Genomic DNA, 15,826 nt, shown 5'->3' on the forward strand with positions numbered 1-15,826 from the left:
ATAAATTGTTCTAGCTAAGTGTTTTATCTGTTCACCTGTACCTCTGTCGTCCCCATCGCAATTCGATAAGCTACCGATCGCAAGTGCATGAGCTGCCCGAGGCATTTTTATTGAGCACCAACTCGATCGATGTTGGTAGAAGTAAGGCATACAAGCGATTAAATCTCCTACCGCATTCATAAAATCGAATAAAATATAGCCAGCAGTTGCAAATCGTGGGGGGCAGCCTAACGTCAATGCCGGGTACAGTAGATATGTAGTTTGCTGCAGTTCCCCATGTCAAGGTTAAACCTCTGAGGCGGACGACCTTCATGCTGTTTCAATCGGCCAAGTGATCTCTCACATGGGGACCACTTTTTTCACACGGCATCTGCCCCCGACATCCGACTAATGTCACTGCATGCACTTCACACTGTTAGGTATCGAATGTCCGCTCTCGTGTATCACTTGAAACCAGTTTCAGCTCCTCCAGGAGGTGCTGAGACAAAAAAAAATGTGACTAAGATGCTTCAGGTAGGCGGGTTGTTGCTTACTTACTCGGTTGTTCCCAAAATAATATTGCAAGGCCACCAAATTCGATGAAAGAAGCAACCAACTATTGCATTTTTCACTTGTTCGTCGATCGACAGGATATTGACTTTAAGTCCATTCGACGAACCGATCGAAAGCAACGAAAAACACAGATGACCGTGATCGAGATAACCTTAACCTAAATTAACGCCACGGTTGTCCGCGATTGGGACGAGCGTTGACAGTTGACGAACCAATTAAATAAGGTCGGCATCATTTTCGCTCGACGTTTCAGTGTCGGGGATGTAATATATGCGTGCGCCGCGGTCCCAAACCGGTCGCATAAATTTTTACGAACCCGTTGAAGACGGTTATCGATTACGGCGATGAACTCAACGATAACGGTCGGTTGCCATATTTGGGCGAGCACAAATTTTAAATTATTCACATGTCATAAGGCGAGTTAAAACAATTCCATTTAATTCCAGCGCTTGATTATGAAGTAGTTCTAAATAATAAAATTGCGACTGGTACAAAAGTTCCTCTAAGCAATGCTTTAACAATAATTTTCTCTTCAAACCATGGTTGCATATTAAATCTTAAATCGCTAAAAATAGTTTGCTTTTGAAAATAATTTCTCGAATAAATTCTTTTAAATTTCCACAAATGTATTTTTCTAGTTAAAAATGTAAAAATAAAATAAATATTTACAATTTATTAGATTATCTAAATTATTAATAGCTTTTATCTGAGTTTTCAAAAATGATCGTTTTTGGTTGTTTGACGAACATTATTCTCAGAATAACAACCCATTCAAATCCAATCGACAGTTACTTTGTTCCGCCGTATCTGGATCAAAATTTATTACGCGACTTCCTTATTTGTATCAGCGACCCTGATGCTCGTGCGATGATGGCAATCCGCCACAATTGTAAACCTTTCTCATCGGAGCAAAACAATCATTTATGGAACCGCCACTTCTACAATCAGCATCTTTTTGCTTCGCTGAGCTTCCTCTATGAGATGAGAACCCAAAAGATTGACAGAGCACAGAATGCTCCGACCGGCGAAGAACACGACAGGCTTACGACCGATAGATAAAAGCAAGACAAAGAGAGTGCACTGCTGGAATCATCGTAAATGGAAATGACTCGACATCCGTCAACTCAGAGCTTCAGATTCGAAACGGTTCCCGGTGGTGGTCCGAGCCGAAGCGCGGTTGGGGCTCGCTCGGGGGGAAGATGTTTAAAACATTAGATCGAACAAGAGATGCATCGACTTCGGACGCTTTGGTCATTTAAACGAACAAACCATGCCAACCGGCGCGCGATGAACCGTCTACGGATCTTGATGGATGAGAAGGGAATCAATTGATAAGATATCCAATTTTATGGTCGACAATGAGGATGATTGCTGGTGAGTCCTCTTCGTTGGCTGGGGGTCGTAAGCAGTATTTTTTATGCGTATTTATCGACCACTGGCTGGCTGTAGTCTGCCATGGGTCGGGGGAACAGTCCAAAGTGCATCCCTTAAGCTTCTTCGATGTTTTCACAAATAAAAACAAGAATAAAATAACACAAATAAAACCATTCCAACGTGCAGATGCAAAGTTTACAAATCCAGCTACATTTTACGATCTCCTTTTCAAAACGACTTGGTTCTTGTGACGTTATAACGCATTTGAAATATGTTTTTAATGGGCCTAGGGCAATATGCCCGAAAGGTGGTGTAAAATGACTCATTTGCCTGTGAAATAATGGTGAACGCATAGTTGATTATTTAATGGATTGAACGAAAAACTTACGGGTGGAGTGAAAGAATCGCAAATCGTAAAATTCAAGTAAAAATGAAGGGATGTTGCTAAATTTTTCCAATGCAGCTCGATAATGAATAACTAATATAGGATTGTAATTGTAACATTCGTTCAGATAAAAAAAAATATGAGTGGGGCCATTTTGCTCCGTGGGTGCGTTCTGAACTGTTCTCCCCTAGAGGTCGTATAACTTTCGCCCCGAGCAAAGTGAGAGAAGCGACACGCCCCGACAAGTGACGATGGTCAACGCTGATTGTGACACTCCAAGCAAGTGTTCTTGGAGCAAAGCTATAAATACAAATCAGTATTACTGCATTTATTGGATGATAATATCATTTTTTTGCAGACCATCACTTCATAGTGAAAAAGGGGTTATTTACTAATAGTGGACCCACTACAAAATAAGTATAATATACATTACTTTTCTATGAATCGGCGACGCGAGAACGTGACTTACATTCCAACATTATGGTTGAATTGTGAATGTCATATAACGTAAAATATATTTTTTTAAACAATTTTGGAAGTCTCTAGGGACCAAAAATGGTGTTCTATGTTTTCATCCGACGTTTCAGATAAATGTATTGTGTCTAGTATCACCGTTATTCTTTTACCCCGTTTTGTGTACTTTACAAAGTAAAAGTGACGCAAAACAGCAACAGCCGATATGCACTTCAACATATTTTCGAACAAATAAAGCACGGGTTTCGGCTTTCCATTGCACTATGGGGAATTCTCATACAAATGGGCGGCTAAAAATATTTTTTAATGAAAACTGTTTCTACGCAACATATAGTATGTGAAGAAATATTTAAAAACCTTTTTTAAACCTTTAAGGACCATCGTTAAACATATGCGGTATTTCAAAAAACTCGTTTCAGGTGGTTTGAAACGAAATTGCGCGGAATTTCGCGGAACTTGAGCATGGCGAAATCTGATTGCTTGATTTCGTTTCGTTTCGTAAAATTACAAAAAATTCGCTAGAAAAAACTAGCTTACGAAATTTAACGGAATTCCGCGGAATTTCGAAACAAATTCAAACTTAAACCATACCATCTCGTAAAAATTTTGGCTGCGCCGCTGAACAAAAGCATAAAGCTGTTTTCAATACTTTAATGTTATACAAATTTTTGTATTAACGCTTACTACATAATCCCATTCTGAGTGTCGACTCATTAAGTTTTTATCTATAAAACGTCTTCAGTGTTTTGTTAGAAATAGGTATCTAAAAGAAAACGAAAAATATCTTTAACTATTCTATCCCATTTTTTTCATGAGTACATACACATTTTACGCGCAAACAACAAATTGAATTCTACCTAAAAGTAAGAATAAAAAGGTCACAAGTCTGAAGATACTCCACACGACAGCCAATTATTGGCAAATCATCGGAATATAGGGGGAGATCCCCCAGTGGCGGACACATAAGCCATTTAACAAAAATCTAACTATTGCATCATGTTCAAATATCATCAAGTTGTTATTATATGAGTATTAGATTTAGAATAGCAATATTTTTCACTTGCTTTCAGTTGTGGATATTAAAAGTGTTACAACCTACTCCAAATTCCCTCCTTTCTCAATGCCTTCTTTAAATTTTCGTTCTACTTATTTCTGTGGTTTCCTGATACCTTAGTGAGACAAGCAATTGAGTTGAGGTAAGTTTAACAAAACAGATGTAAACATGACTGTTACGCCATTTGCGTACGCGCCTTTGTCATCGATTAGCAGTAATGTATGTATGACAAAAATATAAATCCAATTGGACTTTCCGTGTACATTATATACTATGCCCCCACTATTATACTAATGACACACTGATGGTATTCGTACCATGGTACAAGTTGTACCACAGGTGTGTCGCCTTGTACCATGCTGGTACAACGTAGAAAACCATGGTACAATATGTACTAGGGTATATAACCGTGGTATACCACGGTCCTTGTACCACCAGTGTGTCTTTAGTATTAGTCAGCGTCACTGTACGCTCAGCAGTTATCGTAGTTATGCTATATGAGGAACCGCAGAAAACGGAACAAAACAAACTGATGATGAGCGAATGAATAGGCATCGATTATTAGATTATCTTTATGAGCAGTTTAAAATTATTATGAATTCTGGATTCTAAACTTAAATCTAATACTTAATTTATCCTTATTAGTTGTTAATAGTACGAACATTGCACAGAGGTAACAGCGGTGAGAATATTGGTGTGAATTGAAGGTAATAGAATTTGAAAGCAAGTGATATCAAACGGCTTAAAACTAAATAGTAATAAATTTAAATCGCAGATCGATTATCGAAGATTGTGACGCAGTGCGTGATAGACCTACCAAATCCCTGCAGGCTTACACTAAGGTAATGAACTCTTAGCCCTAATTATTAATGAGTCTTTAAAAAATAAACATAAATACAACAGGCAGATATCACATACGTACCGTACAGGACCGCTTTCCGGATATAACGGGACATTGTAAAAGACACTAAACGTGAGTAGCATAAAAAGACGTTGTAAAAGAATTATTATTAAAGACAGGGAGCTTGTAATTGTATTAAAATGAATACTTTTAACCCTACAGGGAAAATTTAACGTATCCTAGAAACCAATAAAGGATCTGTTCAAATTTGCGGAAGTACTGTCTTCTGTTTGTTGCCAGTTTGGGAACAAAATTTGCTTACATAAGAATCTCACTGTCCGGATAGCTGGATTGACGAAATTGATTTTGCAACATAATTACATGATATATCTAACAAATCATGATCATTATTCAAAATATGGCTTATATTGACAATCTCTACATGATTAGAATGCTTTAGATCGAATTTGTTCTTGTTGATTCAAACCTGCTAAAGTAAGGTAAAACAATAAAATATTGAGCATATTTTTTCAAATTAAATTTTTGAACAAAGCTTTCAACCTTGAGATCTAATTTTCCCTGCAGGTAAAGGACTCAGAAATAGCTTTCCTTTGCACTACACTAGATGGTGGAAAGACCTCTGCAAGTGTCGTTTTGAGAAGTGTCCGGTGTTGGGAGGTGTCCGGCGCTGGGGGATCTCCCCCTACATACAGCCGCCAAGATCTAAATTTAAATTTTGTAATAGTTGTGATAGTTTTTGACTATTTGCACAATATCGATCGTGTTGCTGCTAGTCACTTCCTTGCAGTTAGTCCGGGAAAACGCAATTCTGACTCGCAGAGCAGAAATTTATGAGTGTGTGATCGATAGTGTTGATGCTGGTCACGCCAGCTGGTGCGGGGAACACGAAGTGAAATAACAAATGTCTACTTCGATGAGCATAAAATTATTTAGTGTAGAACCGATGGTATTGTTGGAGCTTACTAAACAAAGCACATGATTTTGCGTTGGATTGATTTGAAACACCGTTTTCGTCTTAAAGTTTTCAAAATAACTTCTTTTACAATTAATATTTAATCGCTTACCAAGGTGGCTTCACTTGAATTATCTTTTCAACTAACCAACGATTCCTTTTCCGTGACGCTCACTGAGATGCAGAGCATTCCTCGGTCTCTTATAACTATGAGTGTCAAACTAAATTTCCTCTCCTAGCAAATCGTCGAGCTGATTGTATATAAGGCTGTGGGTCTCCGAAGCTCCTATAAAAAGGTCGAATTTGGAAGGAAATGATAGCCTTTTGGTGCAATTTTTTGTATGAGAAAGAAAAAAATATTTCTTTATACCTGTCAAACTGAAACGCAATCTGAAATAGGGAAAACGTTCCGATCTCCATCTCACTGAACATATATTCATCTCATCACGGAACAAAGAAATACGGCACTAATTTCGTCGCTTCTTTTTGTAAACATGGGAAACAAATCAAGTTCCTTTCCATTGCTTTGTTTTTGATGAGATAAACATCGGAGCCATGAGATGAAATCCAGAAGCAGTTCCCTTATTTGTGCATTTTAGAAAGATGCAGAGCATTCTTCTAGTGAGCAAATGTTGTTCATTCATTTTTTTAGTCCACATCTAAACAGATAACACTGAATCAACAATTTGACGCCACAATACACGGTTCGAGGCCGCATCTCTCCATTCTCGAATACGCCCCACGCTCGCCAAGTAGTTTTGCACCTGGTCTCCCCATCTCGCTCGCTGCGCTCCACGCCGTCTCGTACCTGCCGGATTGGAAGCGAACACCATCGTTGCAGGGTTGCTGTCCGGCATTCTTGCAACATGTCCTGCCCATCGTACCCTTCCGGCTTTAGCTACCTTCTGGATACTTGGTTCGCCGTAGAGCTGGGCGAACTAGTGGTTCATTCTTCGCTGCCACACACCGTCTTTTTGCACACCGCCAAAGATGGTCCTAAGCACCCGTCTCTCGAATACTCCGAGTGCTTGCAAGTCCTCCTCAAGCATTGTCCATGTTTCATGTCCGTAGAGGACAACCGGTCTTATTAGCGTCTTGTACATGACACATTTGGTGCGGTGGCAAATCTTTTTTAACCGCAGGTTCCTCTGGAGCCCGTAGTAGGCCCGTATGATGCGCCTTCGTATTTCACGACTAACATTGTTATCAGCCGTTAGCAAGGATCCGAGGTAGACGAATTCCTCGACCCCCTCGAAGATATCCCCGTCTATCGTACACAGATAAAAATATGTTGTGATTTTAAATGTATTTTCATGCACATATTTGGAGCATGCAAATAAAAGTAACATTCAATCGATCTCACTATTCTTTTAAATCGAAATGAATGTAAACGGTGCTTGCTTGTAAAATTCAATCAAATTTAATAGAATATCATATGTTAATCCGTTTGATGGGATAAGCTGCAATTTTACACGTTGTTGAATTTTAAAAATTATTTGCTGTGTAACACTGCTTCTCAGGCGGGCCCTGTCGCGCTCGGTTCCACCCACAATCATGTACTTTGCCTTTGACACCTTCTAGCGCAATGTTGAACAATAGGCACGAAAGTCTTAGTCCCCGGCGCGATTCGTCCATAATTTTCCATAGCTCTACGCGGTCTATGCTGTCGTATGCCGTCTTGAAATCAACGAACAGATGGTTCACGGCATTTTTGAAGGATTTGCCGTACAGTAATGGGCTAAACACAATTGATACGTTTGCGTGCGTTTTGACAGTTTTCCCATGAGAAAACTGTCAAAACGCACGCAAACGTATCAATTGTGTTTGGCCCATAAAGGTCTGGTCCGTTGTCGAGCGGCGTTTGTCAACGAAGCCGGCTTAATAATCTCTCACAAACTTATTCAGTACTGGTGACAGACGTCACTTTGGTCATTTTGTAGGCGGCATTAAGGATGGTGATCGCTCAAAAGTTCTCACACTCCAGCGTGTCGCCTTTCTTGTAGATGGGGCATATAACCCCTTTCTTCCACTCCTCCGGTAGCTGTTCAGTTTCCCAGATTCTGACTATCAATTTGTGCAGGCAAGTGGCTAGCTTTTCCGGGACCATCTTGATGAACTCAGCGGTCGTCGGTACCGAACATTGTTGATGACGGATAGTTTTGGGCGCAGTTTAACCATCACCAGATAGTGGTCAGAGTCGATGTTAGCGCCACGATATGTCCTGACGTCGATAATGTCGGAGAAGTGCCGTCCATCAATCAGAACGTGGCCGATTTGTGATTCTGTCTGCAGTGGTGATCTCCAGGTGTACCGGTACGGGAGGCTGTGTTGGAAGTAGGTGCTGCGAATGGCCATATTCTTGGAGGCGGCGAAATCAATTAGTCGTAGGCCGTTTTCATTCGTCAGCCGGTGAGCGCTGAACTTCCCAATAGTCTAAACTAGCAACCCTATAACCAGAGACCGGCGGAGTGAAAAACTGTCGAAATGGCAACGTATGGAAATGCATGAAATCGTGAAAATAATACTGGCAGCACTTGAACTTTTTGCTTGCTTCTTATGGATGCAAAAAGTAAACAAGTCGAAATGGAATCGCTTTTGACGGTTCGATTGGAAACAAGATGGCGTCTTCGCCGATCTCTTATTCTAGTATTTCTAGTCTAAACTCCTCCTCTTGGCCAACCTGAGCGTTCAAACCTCCTATGATGATTTTGACGTCGTGGCTTGGGCGGCTGTCGTACTCACGTTCCAGCTGCGCGTAGAATGCGTCCTTATCATCATCAGTGCTTCCGGAGTGTGGGCTATGGACGTTGATTATGCTGAAGTTGAAGAACCGGCCTTTGATCCTCATCCTGCACATTCTCTCCTTGATCGGTAACCACCCGATCACACGCCTTTGCATATCGCCCATTACTATGAAAGCTTTTCCCAGCTCGAGTGTGCCGGCCAGTACCACGGGGAGGTAGGGATAGGAGTTGCTGCGTAAGAGCCTAAGGACCGCGAGATGGGGTCAATTTTCTTCCTTCAGGTACGCGAAGTACCAATGATACGCTTTACCAAGCATTTTTCGTGCCACGTTTGTCACGCAAATTGTCGCAAAATGCAAAATATTCTAATCTAATATCTAAATCTACTGAATGTAGATTTCGGAATTATGAGATAAAACTAATTTCATAGAAACATCCCGTTTAAGGTGCATGTATTTTAATTTAATTTTTGCCACCTCCGTGATCTAATATTCACCACACCCTTTGTTGCTCTTTCGAAACGAATGTTTCGAGCGGAAATTAAATCCGGAGCTAAGCAACGCTTGTTGCGCGCTCACATTTATTGGCTCAGCTTAGCATAAAATGTATGACATAGTATTGCAACGGTGATGAATATTAATACACATTTAGTTCTCAAAACAATCAAAGAAATTTCGCCAGTGGCGATATTTGAAATTATCAAATTTATGAATCTTCTATATAATAAAAATGAGTTGAGATTTCCCTCATGACGTAGGTATTCCCTTCTCTACTTGAAAATGTATTTATTGTTTTCTTATCAAAATGGTAAGATTGGTAAGTGTTATCACGATTAATTTGAACCAAGAGATACGTATTCCATTTTGATAAGGAAACGCTGAATAAGTTACAAGTTAAGACGGAAGTACGTGGATGTTGTAAATTTAGATGAATTAGAAGGATGAAGAAATTGTGTTTTTATAATTGTGTATTTTCTGCCACAACTGACCTAAAAAAATGGATTAATTTTTGACATTTATTTTTAAGGTGATTATAGAATGAAGCCAGAAAATCGGCCTTTTGTAAACCACGTGCTTTTCCAATATTTTTTCAAGCGCATGAGATGAAAGAACCATAACGCGTATGGGGCTGAAATAATGGTAGATCGTTTGCTTAATTATGCTGAACAATCATAATTTGATTTTCGGCACTGTACGAAAACTATTCCGCCAGATTTGGGCTTATTAAAATGTATGTCGATAAACGTGTGGTGAATTTGAAATTCACCACGGGCTTCATTCTATAATCACCTTAAAGGGTTTACCCCATTGAAAAATCCTGAAATTTTGCCATAATTTTTTTTCTACGTAGTCAAACAAACTATGACTATTGAACCGGAAAACATCAAAACATAAAGGGTCACAATTTTCGAGAACTGGCTTAAAAAAACAATGCCGCAAAAAATTCTAATTTTCCTGGTTGTTCTTGAGTTGGCGCTCTTGAAATATATACCAAATGAAAGCTCTTCGTAGCTCTTTTGTATTTTTTTTCGATAAATTGCATTTTATCCGAAAGTAAAAGGTTTTATAACCATGTAAACCACTTGGTATAAAGTGCTAATTAGGTAGAAAAAGCTTACAAAATTTGAACAAAATCGGACGAGTTATTGCATATTTTTCGATTTGGTAATTTTTTTTAAATTAATTTTTCAAGACTTGTTTTATCCCCACTTCCCTCCATGAAAACATCTGAAAATCTAGAAAATGTCTTATTTTACGTATATGAACAAATCCTGAAAATTTCCGACAATACGGAGAACGTCGTTGCAACGTCTCTTGGAAATGGTGGAAACGCCTCTCGCAAACTGGCACGTAGCTTCTGGAAGTAGGTTTGACAAAATGTGTTTAGGAGAAGCAAACAATTTAATATATATTTCTCAACGGGCATTGTTTGGAGGAAAGTATAGGGGGAGATCCCCTAGCACCGGACACCTCCCAATGTCGGACACTTCTAAAAACAACACTTGCAGAGATCCCTCCATCGCCTTATGTAGAAAGCTATTGAAAAGTCCTTTACCTGCTTGAAATATCAGGTCCTCATGATGTAAACTTTGTACAAAATTTGAAATTGAACAAAACTGTCAAAAATGTTGATGTTTCGCCTTATTTTAGAAGGTTTGAATCTACAATAATGCATTCTGATTATGTCGAGATGGTCAATAGTAGTCATCAGGGATTGAATCCTAATGAGAATGAGCAAGTGTCTCACTTATCATCTCTGTATACATATACGCATCCTACGAGAGACTTTTTTCGAAAGTTGATTCGGGAGGCTATACCCCATGATAAATTTCTTTTAGAAAGCTTCAAATGTGGGGAGCACTGGCTCTGATGATGCATTTCACCTTGTTCTGCACAGCTGTGTAGTTCTTCTTCTTATTGGCATTACATTCCCACACTGGGGGACAGAGCCGCCTCGCAGCTTAGTGTTCATTAAGCACTTCCACAGTTATTAACTGCGAGGTTTCTAAGCCAAGTTACCATTTTTGCATTCGTATATCATGAGGCTAACACGATGATACTTTTATGCCCAGGGAAGTCGAGACAATTTCCAATCCGAAAATTGCCTAGACCGGCACCGGGAATCGAACCCAGCCACCCTCAGCATGGTCTTGCTTTGTAGCCGCGCGTCTTACCGCACGGCTGTGTAGTAACCAACACGAAATGAGCGAAAACACAGCGAGAATCAGCATTTTTCTGTGGGGGCTGCCTATCCAATTCTGTTTTTTCGCACTTGTATACAAGTTTGATACACTTGTTATCATGGCTTGTTCTGATTCGGAACAGTTTTTGCCTCTCTTTTATCTTTGTTTGTTATCTATTGAGAGCGATTTCTGCAAACCCTGGTAGTCATATATCAAATGGCGATCATGGTTTGTTAGATATATAATGTATCTATGGTGCAATATCAATTTCTGTATCCGGTAGCTGTCCCCCGGGTCCGGACAGTGAGTTTTTTCATGTGATCAAATAGTTTTGTTTTGTTAAACTTACTCCAATTCAATTGTTCTTCCTTGCTAACGTATCAGAAATCCACAGAAATAAGCAAAAACAAAAATTGAAGATGTAATTGAAAATGGAGGGAATTGGGAGTAGGATGTGAGAAATATTACTAATCCAAATAATGTTTCTACTTATGTAACAGGAACTTGGTCAAATTTGAACATTTCACCAAAATTCATCATCAAAATACATCGTCGAAAAACGTGTTCAAATGATCAAATAGAGTTTGTATGAATCATCAATGATCATATTTCGTGTATATGGTATACAAGTAAACATAAGGACGAGCTCGGTGGTCTAGTGGCTATCGCTTCTGCCTTATAAGTAGGAGGTCGTGGGTTCAATTCCAGGCTCGTCCCTTTCCTACTATGTATTTCTATCTTAGCTCTTTATGTGTTTCACGTTCTACCAAAACTATTCCTACTGTTATAACCTTCCACATAATCCCAAAACCTCCCATGACACCTATGAGAGGTCGAAGAGTTCTCTGCATCTTTCTTAAGTAGGTATCCAACAAACCATCCTTCCCATTCCTCAGCATTCGCAAGGACGTGGCCAGGACAGATCTCGACTATTGGAGAGTACATTGCTTCCATCTAAGAGTTAGTGATTAGTCCCAAATCAATACCTGTGGTAAGTGATGCTACTCTCGTACAATATTCTTGGCTTGTACCACCTACGAATTTGTGCGAACTGCTAAATGCTAATGCTAATGGTATACAAGTATACATAATCTGGATAATTAGAGAGTTTTTCGTTGAATGGCTTATGTGTCCGGCACTGGGGGATCTCCTCCTACAGATGCAAAAATACGAATTTCGTTGGCCATTGTTGTTTAACCCATACTTGCTCAAATTTTACATTTTACATCAGAGTTAAATATTGTAGAAATGGCTACCAGAACACCGCCACCTGATTTTTTAGCTGACAATTGATGATAAGATCTTCTTCTTCATTGGCATTGCATCCTCCCACTGGGACATTGTCGCCTCGCAGCTTAGTGTTCATTCAGCATTCTAAGCCAAGTTACCATTTTTGCATTCGTATATCATGAGGCTAACACGATGATACTTGTATGCCCAGGGAAGTCGAGATAATTTCCAATCCGAAAATTATCTAGACCGGCACCGGGAATCGAACCCAGCCACCTTCAGCATGGTCTTGCTTTGTAGCCGCGCATCCTACCGCACGGCTAAGGAGGGCCCTTGATGATAAGATAAATAGTTTTGAAATAACACTCAGTTAAATTATTGGTCCATGTAGTTCGGCAGTTCAGGGAGTATAATCGATATTTTTGCATATGGTTTGAACCAGGTTTGAACAAGCAATCCTCGAGCAAACCTGTCATAAGACGAGTTTATACAATCCCATTGAATTCCACCACTTAATTGTATCTTGACAGATACGTATTTCGACCTCAAAAGTCAAGATACAATTAAGTGGTGGAATTCAATGGGATTGTATAAACTCGTCTTATGACAGGTGAAAACATTCCACTAAAAAGCTCAAAATAATTTTCTTACCTCGAGTAAAGTTTTTCGACATCCTTCGGGTTATGCTTTAACACAATGTACCCCTTGGTTTACGATGAACTGGAACCTCTAGAACTAAAAATTCAATATACAATTTTTACAAATTCTGCACAGTTGTTTGGGACCCAGAATGGTTTCGAAAAGCCATTGATTTGAAAAAATGACCACTCTAATACATACTCATGAAAGCTTTGATCTTCAATGAATAAGCTGCTCGTTTATAGATAAAACCAAACTGTTTCGCAGGCTTTTTGCAAACATTTTCATCAGTTCATCGGGGTTACATGTGCAAAGAGTTGAACGTGCCCTATTTCATACTGTATAGACCATTTTGCAAAGAATTTGTCGGATGATCACAGAAGCAGTCACCAGGAGATTTTTACATTTGAATGTAATGTACCTTCAAAATGTAGACCTTGCCTTGAAGTCGGTTGCGGGAAGTCAATTTTTAGTTGTGTAGCTGTCGAAGAAGGTTTATTGAAATTGGTTGAAGTTCATTGCATTCCCTTTTTAGAGCTCAAGCATTATTTCCATTTAACTGTTTTCCAAATTATGAAGCACATATCTATAAACTATTCTTATTTTCTCTCATTTCAGGTATGCATGCTATTTAAACTGAATGTCAAGTTTGGGTAAATATTATAATTCATCTCTAAATAAGCGTTTACCGTGGTTTACTATTCATCGGACTGTTCATTGGTTGGTATTTCCGCAGTTTTACCTGGAAGCTTATAATGTTAGCCATCATCTTTGTTCACGAACCCAGTGTAGGTTAAATATTTTACAAATTATGGATCTCCTACCCATCCGTCCATCTAAATTTCCCTAAAATTTAAAATCCAACTCATTATTCATCGGTTTTCACTTGAATGAGTCCGAAGAAAACGAATCTGACACCGAAACAAATGACTGTCATCATCACCCATCGCAACGAAGAAAAATGCACTCTCGCCAAACGAGCGACGGAAACGCCCGAAACTGTAAGAAGCGCGGTGCAAACGCATTAAATTATCATCTTTCTTCTTCCACTTTTTCGAACGCCTCAAAAGACTTGAGGTGTTTACCCACTGCCTAGAGTGCATAGTCGAGCGAATACCCTCAATCGATGCCACCTCTCGCCAGTGAAGCATTATGGGTCCCAAAATAAACACATGGCCCATACCGACCGACTGTCCCACTCCTACTCGGTTGAGGGTCCCCGTCTCCTCTACCGCACCCTTTATCAAGAAACTCATCCACTTTGCAGTCTAGGTGAGTGAAATTGAATTATCTAATGAATTATAGATTAACCCATCATCTTGAATGGCATAACGAAAGCAATACACCCTTCTAAGTCTTCCCTGCTGCACCGACTGCCCGGAGCTGTTTGGCTCTTTTGGCGTAGTCAAATCGGTGCCGCGCCGTCGGCGGTGACATGTGGTCACGCTTACTTTCCGGGCAGCCAGCAGAGGCGAATGTAATCCGACTAATAAATTTTCAATTAAAGTCTGTTTTGATTACCCCGTACCCGGACTGAATTGGATCACTTTCGAACCAAATACGCGTGCACCGACTGATTGGTGCAGCACTTTGAATTGACTCATTCGAGCTTGATTGGGGTTTGGGGATTGAGCGACTTTGGGGGATTAGTTGCCGGTGCGAGATGAGTGTGCGATTAGAATGAAGCTGATGTTGCCGAAGTTTTCGATTGTGTTATGAGTCACAGAAAAAAATGAATATTTTATGTGCACAATGAAAAATTACCGTGACCTAGAATTAGGAATTCGTCGTACCCGTAAGTCGATTTAAGTAAGGGCCACTGAAGATAATCTTGTTGAGGTCAAAATACCTATCTGTAAAGTAACTAAATGGTGCAATTGAATGGAGTACGGCCCACGACAAGAGACACAAAAAATAAAAATCATTTATTTTTACTGCGAGACAGAAAAAAATGATCGAATCGAGATTATATTCGGTTAGGTTTCCAAATAACATGAATATGGAAGCGCAAGATCAAACATTGTATTGATTCATGTAAAACCGATTTGTGGTACACCTTAACCAGGAACTATTCCATGACCGCTTTAATGTTTTCGACCCTTTGGGTGTCTGTGCACTACCAAATTAGATTAGACACTGACTGACTGGCTGGCTAGTTGCCGCAACGATCAGAGATTGAATTGTAATCTGAAGTCAATGGGGTACGTTGTGGTGGCCCCTGGAGAGGAGTCGATTAAAAGGCTGTAAAAGTAGAAATTTATAGGCCGGCGGTGGTTACAGTGCGCGTGTCGCTGAGGCTATAACTCCCAAGAGGGATCCACGATCCATAAGACCGCGTTTGCGGTGGATTACGACGATGATGACGAAGACTGGCGTACGCAGAGCGCCGACTGCCGGTTTATGATCGATTAAGTCGAAGAATGTTTGGCAACAAAGCGGCAGCTGCTGTTGTGCCGCCAGCAGCCAACAGGGCCAAGAAACGCATAAATGCGTTCCAAGTGCAATCAATTGGTTCCCCATTGGCCCTTCGAGCGAGAGCCGTGCGGCCCTTTGCAGCGCGATGTGACTCGAAAGATACTTGCGTGGGTGAGATGCTGCACTGCAGCCCACGCAATTATCTATCGGTGAAAGTGACTGATTTGTGCGTGCTATGGCCAAGGGAGAGCACGCGGGACAGCCAGTGTTCAGTGAGTGGAAATCTGTCAGATTCTGTCAAATTGAAACGTGCGGACACTTGAGCGGTTCATAATTGACGGTGTTCCGCCGCAGTACATTTGAGATGGAGGTGGTCTATGCGTCTGGTTGACGGACTGATGGCGTTTCTAATGTGATGTAACTGGAGGATTATTAAATTTCTCTTGATCTATCAAGTGAATA

General features: G+C 40.2%; 1 protein-coding gene across 2 annotated transcripts in view; it reads left to right on the forward strand.

The window, feature by feature from the left end:
* The window catches only part of LOC134208733 (uncharacterized), a 351,319-nt gene that overhangs the window by 265,157 nt on the left and 70,336 nt on the right, over positions 1 to 15,826 (forward strand). The window contains exon 1 of one of the 2 annotated variants that reach the window (XM_062684590.1): positions 13,575 to 13,602. The exons of the other annotated variant lie outside the window; for it this stretch is intronic. Coding sequence (XP_062540574.1) covers positions 13,590 to 13,602 — 13 coding nt within the window. The 5' untranslated portion in view covers positions 13,575 to 13,589. Of the gene's footprint in view, positions 1 to 13,574; positions 13,603 to 15,826 lie in introns of those variants that run through there. 2 annotated transcript variants of the gene reach the window in all.

This window comes from Armigeres subalbatus, chromosome 2 (genome assembly GCF_024139115.2).
Source record: "Armigeres subalbatus isolate Guangzhou_Male chromosome 2, GZ_Asu_2, whole genome shotgun sequence".
In the NCBI taxonomy this organism is placed as follows: Eukaryota; Metazoa; Arthropoda; class Insecta; order Diptera; family Culicidae; genus Armigeres; species Armigeres subalbatus.